The sequence below is a fragment of the Chlorella variabilis genome (genome assembly GCF_000147415.1).
Source record: "Chlorella variabilis unplaced genomic scaffold CHLNCscaffold_1, whole genome shotgun sequence".
In the NCBI taxonomy this organism is placed as follows: domain Eukaryota; kingdom Viridiplantae; phylum Chlorophyta; class Trebouxiophyceae; order Chlorellales; family Chlorellaceae; genus Chlorella; species Chlorella variabilis.
In genome coordinates this window covers 572,815-591,593 of record NW_005435087.1, presented here as the reverse complement: position 1 = coordinate 591,593, position 18,779 = coordinate 572,815, and the positions used below count along the sequence as shown (strand labels likewise).

General features: G+C 66.7%; 6 protein-coding genes across 6 annotated transcripts; 4 read left to right on the top strand and 2 right to left on the bottom strand.

Annotated features, from left to right (window-relative positions):
- Positions 1 to 2,125: 2,125 nt before the first annotated feature.
- Positions 2,126 to 3,026, top strand: CHLNCDRAFT_14012 (hypothetical protein; the record flags this gene model as incomplete). Its single annotated transcript, XM_005851989.1, has 4 exons — positions 2,126 to 2,259; positions 2,457 to 2,543; positions 2,738 to 2,818; positions 2,936 to 3,026. Coding segments are annotated over 4 exons (393 nt in total), but the record flags the coding sequence as incomplete, so codon positions are not given.
- Positions 3,027 to 3,462: 436 nt separating this feature from the next.
- Positions 3,463 to 4,944, top strand: CHLNCDRAFT_133032 (expressed protein; the record flags this gene model as incomplete). The annotated part of the gene is made up of 4 exons (XM_005851988.1): positions 3,463 to 3,480; positions 3,653 to 4,215; positions 4,397 to 4,512; positions 4,676 to 4,944. The coding sequence occupies 4 exons, from the start codon at positions 3,463 to 3,465 to the stop codon at positions 4,942 to 4,944; spliced, it is 966 nt and encodes a 321-aa protein (XP_005852050.1).
- Positions 4,945 to 5,277: 333 nt separating this feature from the next.
- CHLNCDRAFT_49399 (hypothetical protein) lies at positions 5,278 to 6,388 on the bottom strand (the record flags this gene model as incomplete). Its single annotated transcript, XM_005851650.1, has 2 exons — positions 5,278 to 5,773; positions 5,895 to 6,388. The coding sequence occupies 2 exons, from the start codon at positions 6,386 to 6,388 to the stop codon at positions 5,278 to 5,280; spliced, it is 990 nt and encodes a 329-aa protein (XP_005851712.1).
- A 136-nt stretch (positions 6,389 to 6,524) lies between these two features.
- On the top strand, positions 6,525 to 11,179 carry CHLNCDRAFT_29164 (hypothetical protein). The gene is made up of 14 exons (XM_005851987.1): positions 6,525 to 6,678; positions 6,871 to 6,951; positions 7,193 to 7,278; positions 7,475 to 7,626; positions 7,892 to 8,033; positions 8,304 to 8,398; positions 8,572 to 8,648; positions 8,794 to 8,851; positions 9,017 to 9,207; positions 9,390 to 9,473; positions 9,706 to 9,813; positions 10,002 to 10,157; positions 10,436 to 10,561; positions 10,876 to 11,179. Exons 1-14 carry the CDS (start codon positions 6,631 to 6,633, stop codon positions 10,975 to 10,977), a joined length of 1,506 nt encoding a protein of 501 aa, XP_005852049.1. The 5' UTR covers positions 6,525 to 6,630; the 3' UTR covers positions 10,978 to 11,179.
- A 172-nt stretch (positions 11,180 to 11,351) lies between these two features.
- Positions 11,352 to 13,516, bottom strand: CHLNCDRAFT_133029 (hypothetical protein; the record flags this gene model as incomplete). Its single annotated transcript, XM_005851649.1, has 7 exons — positions 11,352 to 11,777; positions 11,887 to 11,977; positions 12,151 to 12,350; positions 12,489 to 12,658; positions 12,803 to 13,037; positions 13,222 to 13,307; positions 13,429 to 13,516. The coding sequence occupies 7 exons, from the start codon at positions 13,514 to 13,516 to the stop codon at positions 11,352 to 11,354; spliced, it is 1,296 nt and encodes a 431-aa protein (XP_005851711.1).
- A 665-nt stretch (positions 13,517 to 14,181) lies between these two features.
- On the top strand, positions 14,182 to 17,890 carry CHLNCDRAFT_49396 (hypothetical protein; the record flags this gene model as incomplete). Its single annotated transcript, XM_005851986.1, has 12 exons — positions 14,182 to 14,361; positions 14,485 to 14,643; positions 14,767 to 14,879; positions 15,028 to 15,469; positions 15,644 to 15,823; positions 16,022 to 16,147; positions 16,307 to 16,411; positions 16,627 to 16,744; positions 16,880 to 17,073; positions 17,278 to 17,346; positions 17,534 to 17,683; positions 17,774 to 17,890. The coding sequence occupies 12 exons, from the start codon at positions 14,182 to 14,184 to the stop codon at positions 17,888 to 17,890; spliced, it is 1,953 nt and encodes a 650-aa protein (XP_005852048.1).
- Between the last annotated feature and the right edge of the window lie 889 nt (positions 17,891 to 18,779).

Here is an 18,779-nt window from a genome sequence, read left to right as displayed (position 1 = left end):
TGTGCCTTGAATGAGCAACCCTGATAAACGAATCCGGCCTGCGTCGTCAGGTGCTGCCATCGGCATGGCTTAGCCTGGGTGTGCTAGATGCCTCGTGTGTGGATCAGTGGCCGCTCTCAGACCACCCAGATGATGTGGCGGCGAAAGGGTAATTAGAGGCGTGCATCAGACATTCCCGCAGTGCGGCTGCCTTGCCCGCTGCGAGCTGGCGGCGGCTGGCGCCCAGTACTCGGAATGCCCATCGCGCCGGGTGGCTGTGATCTGCGGCTCTCATCGGCTTCTCCTGCATTGCAAATCACTGTGGGCTCTTGGTAGGAAACGCAGAAGGCTTGCAATGCGCGCTCTCGTCGCTGCCGCAACCCAGCGGGCGCTCACTTCCAGCTGCAGATGCCGCGCAGCGGGCGGTGCGCGGTCTCGATCCCTGTCGCGCCGCGGGTCGGCAGCCGCCCGACCGCTGCCGCCAGCGCCGGCAGCGGCAGCAGCTGCGCAGGCGGCGGAGCAGCCGTCGCGGCAGGAGCACGCCGCCTTCCAGTCCGACTACTTCAACCGCAAGATAGCGGCCGTGCAGGCCTCCATCACGCCCGATGTTGACGCCAAGCTGGCCCGCCTGGCGGCCGCAATCCCTGGGCTGTCGCCGGCCAGCCGCGTGCTGGATGCTGGCGCGGGCGACGGCGCGCTCATTCCGCACCTCCAGGTGGGCCTTAGGGCGTGTGCTGCAGCCACCGCCCTCTTCATGCTCGCCCTTGCACAGCAGAGCAGGCATCTGAATGCGCATGCCATGCGGAGGAGGCTTCGCGCGCTGCCATCCTTTGCTCCCTCCGCCCTGCCGGCACCGGCCAAAGCCGGGAGCTGCCCCTGCGGCTCCGCCGCTGCATGCAGGCACAGGGCGTGAAAGACATCCTGGCAGTGGATGTGTGCCCTGCTATGGTGGAGGCGCTGCAGCAGCGGGTGGGCCCCGCCAGCACGCTCGGCAACGACGCCTGCGTGCGCACCTGGCTGGGCGACGTCGCCGACCTGCCGGCCTACCAGGCAAGTCCTGGCAGCAGATGAAGGTCTGCCTTGTGGCCTGCAGCTCATGAGGCGCAACCTCCCCAAATGCAGCAGCAGCGGCAGCTGGGCGGCCTGCGCCAGCTGCCTCGGCCTGGTGCAGTGTGGGGAGGCTGAGCCTGCTGAGCACCTGGCTCGCCTCGTGGGATAGACTGGCGTGCAACACACATCCCATTCCTGCTGATGTGCAGGGCCCGTTTGATGTGGCCATCTTCAACGCCGTCTTTGGCAACCTGCATGACCCTCATGAGGCACTCATGCGCGCCTGCTTCCTGCTGCGCCCCGGCAGGTGCGGCACGGCGGGTGTGGCAGGCACCTCGCCACTAAAGGGCGCCGGTGCCCAGCCCGCTGCCTGCCTGCCTCATTCTCCAGTGCTCATCAGCTTTCTCCTGTCGTGTCGTTACCTGCTGTCTCCACCTGCTGTGCCCGACCCTCACCTGACCACACTCCTGCCTGCCTTCCTGCTTTCCTTGCAGCTACATTGTGGTCAGCCATGTGCTGGGGCGGCCGTGGCACGAGGGCTTCCGGGCAGCCAACCCGAAGCTGGTACCGCACGAGCTGCCACAGGCAAGCGTACTGCCTGCATTGCTGCCCAGCTCCCACCCCAGCTCCCGCTCTCCAGCTTGGCGCCTGCACCTGTGCTGCTGGCTGTTTCTAGTGCGATGGGCCCGCAGCCGTTCAAGGAGCAGCACACGCGGCCACCTGCATGCATCCACAGCCACCGCCCACCAACACCAGCTTCCCCCACGTCCCCTTGTGCTGCACTTCGCAGCAAGCGGACCTGGAGGCGATGGTCCATGACCTGCCGCTGCACCTGGTCAGCATGACAGACGAAGATGAATTCTATGTGGCGGTGCTGCAGGTAGGGCGGGGCGTGTGTGGTGTGTGTGTGTGGAGGGGTGAGGTGGGCCTGCTGCCTTGGCCTACTGCAACTGCCCAATACTCTGCCTGGCTTGCTGCTTTCAGTGCGGCTCTTGATTGCAGCTTGGCCTCCCGCCCTGCCTGCCTTGCTTGGCAAAGGCACACGTGCGTCAGCTCGCCCGCGCAGGTCCCTGAGGGCTATGCCCACCCTGCGGCCCCCATCCGCCTGTCGGGCCGCGTCATCCACGGCTTTGGACGGGGCAGCAAGAAGCTGGGCGTGCCCACCGCCAACCTGCCGCCCGCGCCGCTGGCGCAGCAGCTGGCGGAGCTGCCCGCGGGCGTGTACTTTGGGTGAGGGGGCCTGGCCTGCTAGGGGTGTCCACTGCGGCTGGGTATCCAATGCGCGCTGGGATATAGTATACACTGCGGCTGCTGCTGCTGCTTCCTGCTGTCAGCGCAGTTGCTGCTGCTGCTCGCTGCACTGTCCCCATGCCTGCCCGTCGCGCGCACGGCTGCTGCAGGTGGGCGCAGCTGGATGTGGATGGCAGCTGGCCGGAGGCGGACCGCAGGGTGCACAAGATGGTGATGAACATCGGGCGGCGGCCCACCTTTGGCGACGCCGAGCCGGAGCTGAGGTGCGGGCTAGGGTGAATGCTTCTGTCTGCCGTTGCTGACGGTCTCTCCGCCACAAAACTAAGTGGCTCGGTTGCGCTGGCAGTGGACCGAATCGGCGGCTGGCTAGGTGTCCGGAGCATCATGTGGACGGTGCAGACCGGCGCCAGACGCCCGCATCCCTCTGCCGCCGCCTGTCGCGCCTTGCTCCTCGCAGCGTGGAGGCTCACGTGATGCATGCCTACAGCCAAGACTTTTACGACCAGCCGCTGCGCCTGGTGGTGCTGGGATACATCAGGTGAGCTGGGTGGGTGCTAGGGAGGTGAGCGGGGCGCCAGCCAGCATGCACAGACTTGAAAGTGTTGGTGGTTGCCAGCCCCTTGACATCGCACGACCGTTTCTGCTTCTCCTGCAGGCCCGAGGTGAAGTTCGGCGGGCTGCAGGAGCTGCTGGCGCGCATTAACACCGACATAGGCATCGCGCGCAGCCAGCTGGACCTGCCGCAGTGGCAGCCCTACCGGCAGCAACTGGCGGACGAGGTGCCGCCGCCCGCATGAGTGCAGTGCAGGCTGATTAGGTGTTGACACCGCTGCTATGTGCAACAATCGATCGTTTTTTCGTCAGAGTGATACTGGGCACCTGGCTGGCTGGGGCGTCCTGCGTGCCTGGCTTGGGTGCCGCCGCGAGGCGCAAGTTGCGGGCCGCCATTTGGTGGTACACGTAGTGCTGCACTGCCTGGCATGCACCAAGTGCTGCTTGCAGGCTTTGCGCATAACGATCGAGTTCTAGTGGGCAATCCTGGCTAGGTAGCAAGCGGGCCAGCACCATGCACGGGCTCAAACTCGATCATCCTTCTCGATTAGACAACACCGGGCTGGCTGACCGAGTTCGAAGTCACGGCTTTCAGCAGACAGCGGCGCCGCCGCCAGCCCGCAACCAGCAATGCCAGCGGCGGCGGCGGTGGCGGCTGCTGCCGCCTGCCTCCTGCGCCAGCCAAGCGGGCAACACGAGCGATGGGGCGCACCACTTCCTGCGGCCGGTGAGCGTTGTGGTGCATTTCAGGTGTTGTTTAAAGCCAAACAGCAGCCTTGGCCCCACCATCACCCTCCCCGTCCTGCCCCCTTTCCCGCAGAGCCTGCTGGCGACGGGGTTGACAGAACCTCAGGATGTGCTGCAGCATTGCCTGGCACTCTTTAGAAAGGCAGATTTGGCAGGGCTGCAGCAGTACCTGCCTGGCAGCTACAGCGCAGCGGTGGATGCCGCAAACAGCAGCAGCAGCAGCAGCAGCAGCGGAAGCAGCCCCGGCTTGGCGTCCGTTCCTGTCGGCCCGTGGCTGCAGGTGGTGGAGCAGGGACCACTGGCACCGCTGGTGGGGCTGCTGGATGTTGGGTCACGGCGTGTGCTGCCTGGCCACCTGCTGCGCCGCAGCCAAGTGTTGAGCACCCTGCGCCCCAGCCCCGATACTTTCCAGCAGCGCGTGGCGCTGACTGCCTGCGCGGGAGAGACCTCGGTTTTTGACTGGCTGCTGCAATGGCGCCCGGAAGTCAGCAAGTCTGCCAAAGCGGGAGGCAGCAGCTCGGGCAGCAGCGATGCAGCAGCAGCAGCGGCAGGCAGCGGCGGCGGCAGATGGGTGTTGGTGTCGGTGCGGCGGGATGCCAGCACAGATGTGCCACTGCCCACCACGCCACACCCGCAGTGAGTGTGTGTTTGGTGGTGGTGGCGGTTCCTATGTGGGTGGGTCCGTGTTTTTGGTGGTGACGGTGGTTCCTATGCTTGTATGTGTGTGTGTGTGTGTGCGCACGCGCGCGCGCGTTTGTGCGCACGCAGCAGCGGCTGTATCGTGGGGCATCAGCTGTGCACCTCGCGCATTGTGCAGGGCGGCGCCAGAGGCGGTTGTCAAGGCGCAGCTGGCGGCGCTGCAGGAGGGCGACGTGTTTGGGGCCAGCTGCTATAACATGTGGCACCGCAAGGGGCTCACCAGCCGCAAGACTAGTGAGCGCGGCGTGGGCGGGGCTGGCGGTGGTGGTGCACATGCTACGCTGGTGCTGCTGAGAGCGCCCGGCAGGTCTACCCTCCAGGGCGCCTGGCCATCCCCCAGCTGTGGCTGGCTGGCTGGCTGGCTGGCTCTGATACGCCTGCCGCTGCCTGCGTGCAGGCCTGGGGTTCCATCATGACGCGCTGCGCGCCAAGCTGCAGCAGCAGCCGTACAGCCTGCTGGTGGGGCACGCTGGCGTGCAGCTGGGCGGCGCGGCGCTGCCCACACAGCGCGAGCAGCTGCAGCACGTGTCAGTGCTGGCGCCAGACGGCACCAGCGCGCAGTTTGTGTGGCGGCTAGGCATGTCCACCCACGGCTGCTGGATGGCCTCTGGCATCTTTTCCGCAGAGGAGCTGGCCGGCGGCCCGCAGCAGGAGCGGCAGCAGTGACGTTTTGCTTTGCGCTAGCTTTCCTTCCCATGCATTCAGCTTCGGAACATTTTTTCTGTTGCAGTTCGGTTATGGTCTCATAGTACTTAAGCCAAATCGGTTGAACAAAGCAACAAAACGAGTTGAGGTCACAACAGCGAAGGGTTAGAGGTTATCGTAACTGGCAGTGCGGTCAGTAGTGGGTGATTGTACAGGAGGCCTTTATTTCGGGCAGGGCACTCATAGAATACAATAGATGCCCATAGCGGGCACAACTCAACACACAAGGGCGAAACACACAGCAGATGTTACATGGCGGCGAGGCGGACAGGGAGCACCCCCTCATGCCCCTCATCAGCCGTCGGAGCCGTAGCCTGACTGCTCGTCGGGGCCGCAGTCGAGCAGATACCGCACGAAGCCTGCGCAGCACACCGCCAGCATGAGCGCCATGCGCTCCCACTGCTCATCCGCGCTGCCGCTGCCGTCGCCTTGCAGCGGCGGCCGCGGGATGCCTGTCGGCAGCATGTAGGCCGGCACAGCCACCTCGCCCGCGTCCCTGCCGGTGAAGCCGCTGCTGCTGCCGCCACCGCCGGCCGTGGCGGCCGCCGCCACCCTGGCCGCCGATGGGCGCAGCGTGGGCAGCGCCAGCGCCACCTGGCTGCGCAGCTGGCGGTCGAGGGCGCTGGTGCTGCCGGGGCTCAGCAGTACCGCATCGGAGCAGTACATCAGGAAGTCGGAGAGGCAGCAGATGCGCTGCACGTACGAGGCGGGCTCGTTGGGGCGGTCAGCCGACACCGCCCGCAGCACCCCCGCCTGCACGCCGCTGTCCAGGCAGATCAGCAGGTCGAACCTGCCGAGGGGGAGGGAAAGAAGGGGAAGCGTGGGTCGGAAAGTGGGAGGTTACGGAGGGGTGGCCGCACGGTGGAGTGCACGGTGGAAGCTAACCCGCAACAACCCCCCCTCCCCCTCACCTGTCAATATCATCAGGCTCGAAGCGCATGCGGGCGCTGGTAAAGAGGTGGGGGCGCAGCTGCCAGGAGGCCGCCAGGCTGAACAGGCCTGCCTGCGTGCCGAGCCCGGGGCTGGAGCCTTCGGCGGCGTCCAGCCCGCAGGGCGTGCCCGCCAGCGACCGGCTGCAGCCGCTCCATGCCGAGATGCGCTCAAACATGCCCAGTGCAAACCGGCTCCGCACGGTGTCGCTCCTGTCGATGAAGAGCAGCTGCAGGCACTGCCCATGCTGCCACCGCACGACGGGCAGCTCGCCCGCCGACACTCGTGCCAGCCGCTGCTGGTGCCGCCGGCAGCGGCGGTGTCGTCCCCCCGCTGCAGCCACCCAAGTCGCCGGCCTTCCGCAAGGCCTCAAGCGGCATGCTGCGGGTTGCTGGGGTGCTGGGTCGCCTCCTCGTGAAGACAAGGCGCCGGCGACAGCTGGTCCTCGGACCGTCAGGCTGCAGAGGCTTGTCATGAGCTCTGATCGAATTCTGGACAGCCGTCAGAGGCTGTAGGGCCCTTGTGGTTGAAGCCAGCGCTGGCCAGCGCCGTCCGAGCTGGCAATTCCTCATGAAACTCAAACATGCGCGCCCCCTGCACGCCAGAGGAGCGATCCACGGACGGCCCGGGTCTGTTTCGTATTGCACAGGAGGGCTGGGGCCGCGCTGAGCTACCTGTCTGGGCGCGCTGGAGGGGGCCTAGTGGCCAGAGCGCACCATGCCGCGGGAGCTGGTCACGCTGCAAGTGGGGCAATGCGGCAACCAGGTGAGGCCTCGCGGCGCAGTGGCGGGGGCGTGGCGGCAGTGGTTCAGCTCCCAGGCCTCCCCAGGGCGTGGCTGAAGTGGCGATGAGCCGCAGATGGCAGGTCTGGCACCCCCGCCAGCTCCTGATCACTCCCTCCTGCCGCCGCCGCTCCTCCCGCCGCCCATGCACCCTCTCTCTGTCTGCTGCTCGCAGGTGGGCGCCGAGTTCTGGCGCAAGCTGTGCAGCGAGCACGGCATCAACAATGATGGGATCGTGGAGGAGTATGCGGCACAGGTGGGTGGGAGGTGGCCTCGAGGCGTTGGGGCACGACAGGCTAGCTGGCTTGTTGGCCGTCGGTAGCGTGGCGCGTTGCATCGTGCTTGCCTGCGTGCTCGGCAGAGTTGGTGCCTTTTTTAGCAGAGACGCGACGAACAGCCACCATCCAAGCCGCCCGACCATGCCGCCGCGGCACATATTGTGTATTACAGTTACGCTGACGCCGCGTCTGCGTGTTGTTGCTGCCGCTGCGCTCCAGAGCGGCGACCGCAAGGACGTTTTCTTCTACCAGGCCGACGACGAGCGCTACATCCCGCGCGCCTGCCTCATAGACCTGGAGCCGCGGTGGGTGCTGGCCCTGGGCCACGCCTTGCCTTGACTGGCGTCCGCCCATGTGCCCTGGGCACGCCCCCGTGCCGCCTCCCTCGACCTTCCTCCCTCACCATCTCTGCGCGCACAATACACACACACTCTCTTGACCTCCTTCCTCATCCCCACACCACCACCTCCTCACCTCTGCATCCCCGTGACCCTCGCGCAGCGTCATCAACGGCATCCAGAACTCCGACATCCGCAACCTGTTCAACCCGGAAAACATCTTCCTGTCAGACCACGGCGGCGGCGCAGGCAACAACTGGGCCAGCGGGTACAGCCAGGGGGAGGGGGTGCAGGAGGACATACTGGACATGATTGGTGAGCCGGCCGGCTGGTCAATGGGGAAGGAAGTGGAGGGTTGGTGGCAGGGAGGGCTGTCGGGGAGGCGGAAGCAGGGAAGGTGGCGTTGGGGCTGCCGGGGAGGATGGCGGGCAGTGCTGCCGGGCAAGGCGCCTGGCTGGTTGGCAAGAGGCGAGGCAGTACATGGTGCCGCTGCCCGGTACGGCTAGCTGAGGGGTCTCGCTGCTGCTGCCTCGACTTGATGCGAAGCCTGCTGCCTGCCTCATACTCCACCGACACGCAGACCGCGAGCTGGGGTACAGCGACAGCCTGGAGGGCTTCACCCTCTGCCACTCCATTGCCGGCGGCACCGGGTCGGGCATGGGATCCTGGCTGCTGGAGGCGCTGAACGATCGCTACCCCAAGAAGCTGGTGCAGACGTACAGGTGGGGCACACAGGGGCGGCGGTGCTGATGTGGCGGCAGGGCTGGCCAGGCCGTGGCGGCAGCGGTCGAGGGAGATGGAGCGTGGCGGTTGGGGAGGCGGCGCCGGCACGGTGGCAGAAGCTGCTGTGAATTGGCAAGGGAGTTGGTGGCTGGACAGGCGCTCAATGTCTGCCTGCGCCCTATGCTCCAAACTCCCCCCATCGTGCCTCAGGATCTAACCTGCACGCCGCCTGCTTGGCTGCCTGCGCGTCACGCCTGCCCGTCACGCAGCGTGTTCCCCAACCAGAGCGAGTCCAGCGATGTGGTGGTGCAGCCCTACAACTCCCTGCTCACCCTGAAGCGCCTCACGCTCAACGCAGACGCGGGTGGGTGCGGCCTTGCGGGGCGTGGGGCACGAGGATGGCAACAGGAGGCGGGTGGCAGGAGGGAGGCTGCAGCATGGCAGCTGAGCCTGGCTCATTGGTCCCTGCCCCTCAGCCCGTAACCTCCTGCGCCCATGCACACACTCACCCACACAGCCTCCTTCCCCTGCCCACAGTGGTGGTGCTGGACAACACGGCGCTCAACCGCATCGCCACCGAGCGGCTACACATCGCCAACCCCACCTTTGCCCAGGTCAGCTGAGCGGGAACGCGTATTCACCCTGGCGCCTACACGCTGTCCCCAGCGAGCCCGCTGCTGCGCGTTACCATCCTTGCTCTCCCAACCTCAACCAGCACATAACTTTCTGCCGTTCTTCCAAACGCACCTGTGTGCCCAGGTCAACTCCCTGGTGTCCACAGTGATGGCGGCTTCCACCGCAACCCTGCGGTACCCAGGTACCGCTGCTGCTGTACTGCTGCTGCTGCGTCGCTGCTGCCCCCCGCGGCTGCTGTTGCTGGTTCTCCTCCCCTCGTTGCCCTCTCCCTCCGCTGCCCCCGCCCCCCTCCCTCTCTGTCTGTCTCACACGCCACCCTGTCCCGCCCCCCCACGCTCTCCTCCAGGCTACATGAACAACGACCTGGTGGGCCTGCTGGCCTCCCTCATCCCCATCCCCCAGTGCCACTTCCTCATGTCCGGCTACACCCCGCTCACCCTCGACGCCGCCGACGACCGCGGCCACGGCGCCTCCTCCGCGGTCGCCTCCATCGTGCGCAAGACCACGGTGCTGGATGTGATGCGCCGCCTGCTGCAGGTCCGGCCACAGCTGGCTGGCTGCCGGGCAGCAAGCATGCTTGGCGGTGCAGGGTGTGGATCTGCGGGCCGGCAGGCTGCGGGCGGCAGGGCCGTGCATGTGCAGGCAGCGCTGAGAGGGCACCAGACGCGCTGCCTGCTCCGACTGTACTGCATGTACTGACTGTACCGCCGGTGCTGCAGCCCAAGAACCTGATGGTCAGCGCGGGGGCGCGGGCCAAGGAGTACGACAAGTCCCGCTACATCTCCATCCTCAACATCATCCAGGTGGGCCTGTTGATGGCGGCGGCTGGCGTGCGCGGAGGCGCGGGAAGGTTGGGCTGTGGGTGATGTGTGCATTGCATGCATGCATGCATGCGTGCGTGCGTGTGGCCATGTGTATGTGCAGGAGTGTGTGGAAGAATTTGGGTGTGGGTGGGAGGCAGAGTGCCTACCCGCCGGTGCCCCTCACGCCGTGCCTCCTGGCGCTGTGCTGCGCTGTGTGACCTCCTCCATGCAGGGCGATGTGGACCCCACGCAGCTGCACCAGAGCCTAATGCGCATCCGGGAGCGCAAGCTGGCAAACTTCATCGACTGGGGGCCCGCATCCATTCAGGCGTGTTGGCTTGTGTGTGTGTGTGTGTGTGTGTGTGTGTGTGTGGTGGTGGCTGGCAGGGGATTGCCGCTGGGAGCAGGAGGAAACGGGGCAGTATTGGCGGAGGGTAAAAGAGAGGGGGCTGGGCCCCTGCACGGGGTGGCACACCCGCGGCCCTCCCACCCCAGCCGCCACCCCGCCCCCGCTGCCGCTGCCTGCAGGTGGCGCTGTCCCGCAAGTCCCCATTTGTCAAGTCTGCTCACCGCGTGAGCGGGCTGATGCTGGCCAACCACACCTCCATCCGCCACCTCTTCAACCGCACCCTCAGCCAGTTTGACAAGCTGTTCAAGCGCAACGCCTTTGTGGAGAACTACAAGGTGGGGGCAGGTGGCTGGCTGGTGTGCTGGCGCCTTGTGGATGGCGGGGCACCGGAAGGGGCTCTGCCTGGCTGCTTGCAAAGGCTGGCGCGTCACGCCCAAGCGGCCGTTATACCCGCCAACCGCCTGCGCCTCTACTCCGCCTCGCATCCACCCACGCGCCCGTGCCGTGCACACACAGCCGTCCGCTCCGGGTGGCCTGCACACACCGACGCGTGCTTGCCTCACACACCGCCTGCCGTCCTGCTCCCCAACCCACCTCCTGCCCCTGCCTGCAGGAGTACCCCATGTTCCACCGCATGGTGGGCTCCAAGCTGGAGGCGGACCTGGAGGAGTTTGAGGATGCGCGGGAGGTGGTGGCCGCGCTGAGCGAGGAGTATGCGGCGGCAGAGTCCAGCGACTATGTGAGAGGGCCCTTGCTCCACCTGCCTGTGTGTTGCCTGCCTGCGGTGCTCAAGGGGCGGGGCAGTGCGGGGTGGGGAAGGGTGGCAGAGCGCAGCGACTACGTGAGAGGGGACCTGGCGCCCCCTGCCCCTGTGCTGCCTGCCGGGTTTGGGTTGGGAGGGGCTGAGGGAAGGGTGGGCTGAGGGAAGGGTGGAGCCTTGGTGTTCTGCATCGCTGCTGTGCAGCTGACGTGCGTGGCCGGCGCGATGCGTGCGCCGGCAGTTGGCGAGGCGACCATGCCGCTGCCCTGCACTGCCTACCTTTCCCTGCGCAGATTGACCGCGCGGATGGCAGCACGGCAGACATCTCCACACAGATGGCCTCCCAGCTCAACTTGGGCGGCGCTGCAGATGCGCGGGCGCCCATCCGGGCGTGACCCGCCCTGCTGCCCCCTGCTTCCCGCTGCCCCCTCGCTCCGCTCCGTCTGTTTTACATGCCTATTTCCTGAACTTATGAGCTCGCTCCCCGCACCCATCCGACCGGGATGGGTGCGCATCTCGATCGCAGCGGCCTTGCCGCAACGCAACTCAAATCAAATGATCGACAACACCGATCATAAAGAAGTGTAACAAAGCCCGTGCGGTGGCAGCCTGCCAGGCAGAAATAATGGGCCGCAAGCGTGTCGGAATAAATTACAACAATGGGATGGGAGAGGGTGTGTGCAGTTTTTGGCGGTACATGTGTCAGCAGTGGGTGTGGGTACGGGGAGTCACAAAGGTACTGGAATAACGGTGTTTGCTGGCAGCAAGCTCAGTCCCTGCCATACATGTTGTAAAGAGTGGCACCCCAGGAGGCCAAGGTAAGCACCTCCAGGGCGGCGCCCGCGGCAAACACGCCAAGCCTGCTCCACTGCTGGTGCTGCTCAAGCGCGGGGCGCTCTAGCGCCGCCTGCAGCAGCAGTGCCCCTGGGACGCCAAACATGAGCGCCGCGGCAGCTGTCCCGCCGATGAGCTGAAACAAGGCCCCAAGGTCCGTCACCGACACCGCCACGGCCGTCGCGGCGCCGCAGAACAGCAGGGTCTCAGCGGCATAGGCGCCGTCGCTCTGCATCGCCGCACGGTCCCGCTCGGTGCCACCGGCCAGCCGGGCCGCGAGGTCCAGGGCCGTTGATCGCGCAGGGACGTGGTTCACAGGGAAGGCAGCAACTACAATCGCGCCCACCGCCGCACGCGCAAACTGCGGGCGGGCAGATGAGATGCACGGCAGGCGGTCAGCGTGTGCGGCAGCGAGAACAAGGCTGCGAGCCACCCAACCGCAGCCCAGCCAGCAAGCCGGCCCAGCCCACCTGCATCAGCTGATAGTCAGGCGGGTAGCTGTTCATAATGTTGCTGTCCATGCCGCCGGGCAGGGCCAGGTAGCCGGCTAAGCCCATCACGCTGCAACAGGGCAGCGCGGAGCAGTTGGTGTCGAGCAGCTCAGGTGAGCACGGCATCGATAAGCCCATGGAGCAGCACGTCACGTCTGACACTTCCAATTGAGTGGACAGGAGCGTATTTAAGTTCTAAAGAGTATCTGCCTGGTCCGGGCAGGTAGCCGGCGGCAGGCTCACCAGTAAAAGGCGGCCATGGCGCCAAACGACGCCGCCCCCACCCCCGCCATGGACTGCAGCTTGGGGGACAGGCCTGCTCCTGCACCTCTGCTGCCGCCGCCGCTGCTGCTGCTCTGCTCCGCGGAGCTGGCTGAAGCAGCTGTTGGCGCAGGCGAGGGCACAGCCAGTTCGTTAAACACGTCAATCGCCGCTGTGTGGCACTGCACCGGCATGGGCAAGGCAGGAACAGCCGAGCAAGTTGGCAAGCATGGCATGCCAGTCAACCCCTACTGCACCTGGTGCAGTCTGCCAACACAGCATGCCCACCAATGGCAGAGAGAGCTTCACGTGCATCCCACCTGGAACCCAAAGGCCAGGATGGGCAGGGCCACACACAGCTCCTGTGGGCCGCCAACCGCGGCGTGCAGCGACTGCCAGGGGTAGCCTGGGTCGCCCAGCGCGCCCGCGCTGCCAGACACCACGGCGCCCACCACAAAGAGCACCGCCCAGACCTTGAACGTGCTGACGCCTGCGGGCGGCGGGAGCGGAGCGAGGCATGGGCGCGGCCAGGTGCACAAGGGCGGCAGGGGCGGCGTTTATCTCACAGGTGGGTGTGGCAGGCACCAGGCAGGCTGCTGCCCGCACACCGACACCAAGAAAGGCGGGAGCTCACCGGCGACGGCGCCCAGCGTGCGTGGCAGGCTGAGCGGCAGGGCCACGCCCAGCCCCACGGCGGACACCACGGCGCTGCGCGCCCCGCCCCACAGGCCCGGGCCGAAGGCCCCCGCCAGCAGCGGGCACAGGCAGTCGGCGGCGATCATGAGGTAGGCGGTACAGGAGAGGAGGAGGTAGATGTACAGCAGCACGCCCAGCACAGCCCCGGCACGCGGCCCAAGCGCCTTCTCCACCTGCAGCAGGACCGGGGTGGATCAACGAGGTCTGTTGGGCACATGGCAGGAGGCGCTTCCTGCACAGGCAGGCGTGCGCAGATGACTCCCTTGAGGATGAAAGCAGAGGCAGGCAACGCCTGCAGCTCGACCAGCATCTCCTCCAAGCAGACCAACCGCCGCCCAACCACCTCTGCACGCTCACGAGAGAGGAGTAGGAGGTGGCGCCGGTCTGCTCGGCAAAGAAGCAAAGCACGTTCATCGTCAGCGTCTCCACCGCCGCCAGGCACACTGAAGCAGCAAGGCAGAGGGGCAGGGGATGCGCTGGGGTCACTCGGGCGGCACAAGAGATGGATGCCCGCCAGTGAATGCTCGAGTGGGGCAAAACAGATGGGCTGCCGTCTTTACAAACCTGTGAGGCCTAGGCCCAGCTCCCAGCCTACCAGGCTGAAAGCGTATGGCATGGACAATATGCCAGCCCCCACGGCCACGTTGATCATCGCCGCAGTGGAGGTTGCAGGAGAGGAGCCCTGTGTATCAACCGGAGCCGGCGCCGTCGGTGCATCGGCAGACGGCACTGCTAGGGGCGCGCCCTTGGTCTCCCCCGTCTGGGCCGTCCCAGTGGTGCGTCCCCGCCGCAATCTATGTATTCTCGGCTGCTTGAAGGCCGCTGGGAGAGCGCCGCCGTTGCGCGGTACGGCCTGTGCAGTCCGCCCCTGGGATCCCCGCCTGCATGGTGCTGCTGCAGTGATGCCGAGGCATATGGGCAACGCCATGCCGCGCTGGAAGCAGACAGGAGGCAGTCCCACACCCGGCAGGGGCTGGGGGCAGCTAGACCCTAACACATGTGGCACTGGCAGCTTTCCAGAGCGATTGGCAATCGGGGTTGGGCTCCAGCGGTTTGAACGGCGCAGCCAGCAAGGCGGTGGTACATGCCAGCAGTACAACCTTCCTGGCTCTTGCTCAAGCAGCTCCCAAAGAGGACGGGGGCAATCCGACCCGGCTCTGACACATCCATACCACCCATCCCTGGCGCGTTGCCCCCAGCAACACTGCTCCCGCTCCCCGTGTGACGCTGGCTGGGCGGTGCTGCTGGCCGAGCTCCTTGCTGCACCCCAGGGTTGTAATTGGCAGCGGAACAGCCGCACCAGGACGCTAATCAGTCATGGAGGGCCAGGTCCTGCAACTGGCGGCAGCCCTGGTGCTGGCCGCCGTGGGCTGCCTGCTGGTGCGCAGAGTGGCCCGATGGGCTGCCACTCTGCGCGCCCTGTCCAAGCTGCCCCGCCCTGAAATGTCCATAGTAGGGTGCATGGACATGATGGCTGATCCCGACCATATATCGCATGTAAACCCGCCGCCTCCCGCCTCCCGCCGCCGCGTGCAGCCACTCCACCTCGAGCTGCCGAACCCCGATCGCCGCCTCACGCCGCCGACTTTTATTGTTCTCCGCCCTCAACACCCTGTGCAGACATTCACGCGGTTTGCCAACGAGCTGGGGGATATCTTCTATGTACGAGTGCTTCATGTCCCCATGGTGATCGTGGCCGACCCGGCGCTCTGGCAGGCGGCGCTGGCGCCCGGCATCGACCTGCCCAAAGGCAGGAGCGTGTATGGAATCATCGATCAGGTGCGGGCGCACACAGACTGGTGCCTGCAGTATCTGGCGCGGGGCCAGACCGAGCAGGGCGGGCAGCCTCATGATCCCCCAGCGGTCTGCTGTGCTGCGTCCCCTATGGCCACTCCTCTGCAGATGACCAGCCCCGGCGGGCGGCACCCCAACCTGCTGGGCCACCACACGCACACCGGCTACTGGCGGCTGGTCCGCAAGGGCGTGGCCCCGGCCTTTAATCCCAGGAACATCAGGTGAGCGGCAATTCCTCTGCTGCCGCTGCAGGGTTGAATCGGTGGCTGCCAGGTTTCCCGCCGCCGCATGCGCCAGCTGCTGGCTCACCCCCTCACCACCAGCCTGCCAGCACCGCCGCCGCCACCGCCACCGCCGCCTCCCCCGCAGGGGCGTGTTCCCGCACGTGCTGGACCTGACCGAGCAGCTGACTGCGGTACTGTACCGTGCGGGACCACAGCAGTACCTGGACGTCGACAACCTGCTGCAGCGGGAATCTCTGGACGTCATCGCCCGCATCGGCTTCGCCACCAACTTTGGAGCCATCCAGTCGTTCCAAATGCCCGGGGAGTCTGCCCAGCAGCAGCAGCAGCAGCAGCAGCAGCAGCAGCAGCAGCAGCAGGGGCAGGGAGGCGGCGGTGGCGGTGGCGTCACGACAGCGGCAACGCCGGCAGCAGCGGCGCAGCAGCAGCAGCGCGCCAGCAGCAGCGCGGCAGTGGGAGGGGCCGCCGGGATCGACAACGGCATATTTGGCGTCATGGCTGCGGCGGGGGCGGAAGTGGTGGCGCGCCTGTCCAACCCCATGCGCTTCCTGCTGCGGCATGTGACGCCGGTGAGGCAAGAGTGGGCGGCATTGTCGCCGCTGTGAGGGTGCGGGCTCACTGCTGCTGGACGAAAGGGCGGCACACTGCGCGCCGCCCTCTGCATGTTTGTGGGGTGGCTGTGTCTGTCGGCATGCTGTTTGGGATTAAGCCGTGCCCATCCCGCCCCGAGCCTGGCCATGCAGGGCTGCCGCAAGGGAGAGGCCAATCTGAGGGAGATGCAGGCGCGCATGCGGGCGTTGCTTGGCGACATCAAGGCGAGGGGGGCTCCTCAGGAGGGCGACACATCCATCGCCGCCCACCTGCTGCGCCTGCGCGACCCCGGCACAGGCAAGGCGGGAGGGCGCGTGAGGCTGGGGAGCGGGGTGGGCGGCTGACTGCCTGACCGGATTGCTGGGGGTTCAGGCTTGCTGTCCCGCGTCAGCCATACGCTGCCTCGCTTTGCTTCGGGAATGGTTTACCATATTTGGCATCTGGTGGTGCGCAAGGGATCAGCACACCGCATGGGCAGCCGTCCACTGAACTGGCGGCTGCCCTTCTTCCTAATCGGCTGCGCAGGCCAGCCCCTTCCGGACGAGCGCCTGGCTGCCGAGATCGGCCTGTTCTTCTTCGCCGGCTTTGAGACCACGGGGCACTCCATGGGATGGACCCTGTTCTGTGTGGCGCAGCACCCAGAGGTGGAGGGCAAGGTGCGCAGTGCAGCCCCGGCCTTCTGTGCGGCTTGCAGCGGGCGGAACCCGTCTGTTGTGGGTGGGTGCACCGGGCCCGCAGCGGGTCGCCCGAAATACACACACACCTGCGCACTGTTCACCCCTGCCAGACACTATGGACACTGCCCGCGCCTGCAGATCTGCGCAGAGCTGGATGGGCTGGGCCTGCTGGTGACCCCCAGCCGCCCCCGCCCGCGCCAGCTGGAGTATGCTGACCTGTCGCAGCTCAAGTACCTGGGCATGGTGGTCAAGGCGAGCGCTGCACAGCCCGCCAGCCTGGCTGTGCTTCCCTTGGCTTGGCCTTGCTGGCTCCGAGGGATGCCTGCTACCGCGTGGCCTGCCCTGCCCTGCCCTGCCTCTGCAGCGGTGGCGGGGCCAGCCTGGTCGGCAGCGCGGCTCTGCTGCCGGGACCCAACCTTGACCGCCGCCGCCCCCTGCCCCTGCCCTGCCTCCCGCAGGAGGCGATGCGGCTGGTGCCCGTCAGCGGCGGCACGGTGCGGGTGTCCCCGGACCGCCCGCTGCGGCTGGGCGGCCACACCATTCCCGCGGGGGTGGAGATTCTGCTGGCAGTGCATGGTGAGCTGGAGGTGCAGCTGGGCTGCCTCTTACTGCCATGCTGGCTTGCAGAGAGTGAGTGGGAGAACGGGCTGGCCCTTCCAGCCCACCCACCCCTTGAAGGGCCACCCCTCTCCCCTGCGCTGCCCCCTGCAGCCCTCATGAACTGTGAGCGCTACTGGGACCGCCCCTCCGAGTTCCTCCCAGAAAGGTGGGAAGAGGACCAGGCAGAGTACTGGCTGGGCGACGCCCCCGGCAAGGGGCCCGCCAAGCAGCAGGCGGGGGTGGCAGCGGCGGCAGGTGCAGCAGCAGACGGCTTCCAGCTGGTGGACGACGAGGAGGCTCTGCGGGTGAGCGGGAAGGAGGAGGCGCGCCGCTCGCCGCTCGCCGCGGGCCGCCTGCGGCAGGAGCAGGCGGCAGGAGGCCCATGCATGTTTGGCATGGCTTTTGGCCCACTCCCCTGCCAGAACCACGAGCAGCCTGTGGGCCGCTACCGCTGCTGGTGCTGCTGCCGCTGACATGCCGCTTCTGCTGTTTCGTTTGTGCGCCTCTAGGTGGACGCCGCCCGCCCTCCCAAGCGCTTCCTGCCTTTCAGCGCCGGCTTCCGCAACTGCATCGGGCAGGTGGGGTGGCTGGGTGGGTGCTGCTCGCCTGGGCGGCGTGCCACAGACGGCGCCTGTTCAGATGCTCCACACACACACCCAAACAGTGCAAGCTTGACCATCCACCAGCCCTGGGCTCATCTCGGTCTTGGATGCTGTGTCCTGTGCGTATCAAAACATTTGATACGTGCTCATCTCGGTCTTGGAGGTGTGGTCTGTGCAGAACCTGGCCAAGATGAACCTGCATGCCACGCTGGCAGTGCTGCTTTCGCGCTTCTCCTTCCAGCTGGGTGGGTGTGACCCTGGGGCGCCTGCCACCTGGCACTGCGCGCTGCCGCGCCTGTGGGTGGCAGCACATGTGGGGACAGCCACACTGCCACATGCACGGCACATTGCGCTGACCCCTGCCATGGCCGATGCCGGCTCTTGTGTGTGTGCGCCTGCGCAGCTACGGGGCCCCGGAGCGCTGTGGGAGATCCACGCCAATCGGCTGACGATGCAGCCAAAGGACGGGCTGCCCATGCGATGCATCCCCCGGGCCCGCGGCGACGGCCCAGCGGTATAGCACGAGAGCCGGCGGCGGGGCGGGGCCTATCCACCAGATACAAAAAACAGAGCACTGACGTTGTTTGGGGCCGGGTGCGCTCTGTCGCCGTCCAACATTTCCTGTGTGCGCCTTGTATCTCGTCTGTGCAATCAACCTTGCTTCTTGTTTGTTAAGATGGATTCGGCTGTGCCTTGCCAGCAGTTCGGAAAATGTAAAAATCAGCGTGCATGCCCGGGAAAGGAAGGGCCAACGCCAGATGCAAAACTGGGCGGTGGCAGCAAATGGCAGACTGGTCATGCCTTCCGCTGCTTGCGCCCGCGGGCACGCACTGAGAGCACACACAAAAACATGGCCAGGCTCAGCGCGATCCCTGCCACCACGCCTCCCGTCACGGTGGCGGCAATGTCCCGCAGGGGTGCCGCCGACCAGACCGCCGCCGAGGCGGCGGCCGCCGCCAGCCAGATGCCAGCCAGCATCGCCCAGAGGGACAGCGACAGCAGGCAGGCCGCGGCAGCGTCGCTGGGCTTCTGGCCGCCGGCGATGGCGCCCACGCCCAGGGTGCAGAAGAAGCTGAGCAGCTGCAGGATGAGCGCCAGCCGCAGGCAGATGCCGTAGCATGACAGCACTGCCAAGGCGGCAGCGTCCAGCCCCCACTGCGGCAGCACCGGCGGGCTCATCAGCGCCGCCAGCAGCGCCGCGGCCAGCAGGCCGGCCGCGAAGCTGACAGCGGTGGCCGCCTTGCCGCAGGCCTTGGCGGAGGCGCCCTGGAGCAGGGGCGGGCTGGCCAAGATGCGGCGCACAAAGCCGGGCCCGGGAGGTGGCGCAACCTGCGGCAGGGGAGCAGCGGCGGCGGGCACAGCTGGTGTTGGATTGGAGGCAGGGGAAGACCTTCAGCCAAAAAGGTGGG

What these genes read in the sequence shown, in the direction of transcription:
- CHLNCDRAFT_29164 (XM_005851987.1), top strand. Translation starts at nt 6,631, where the DNA reads ATGCCGCGGGAGCTGGTCACGCTGCAAGTGGGGCAATGCGGCAACCAG. An exon ending in CGCAACCCTGCGGTACCCAG is followed by an intron (nt 8,852 to 9,016) that starts GTACCGCTGCTG and finishes GCTCTCCTCCAG; the next exon opens with GCTACATGAACAACGACCTG. An exon ending in CCTTTGTGGAGAACTACAAG is followed by an intron (nt 10,158 to 10,435) that starts GTGGGGGCAGGT and finishes CCCTGCCTGCAG; the next exon opens with GAGTACCCCATGTTCCACCG.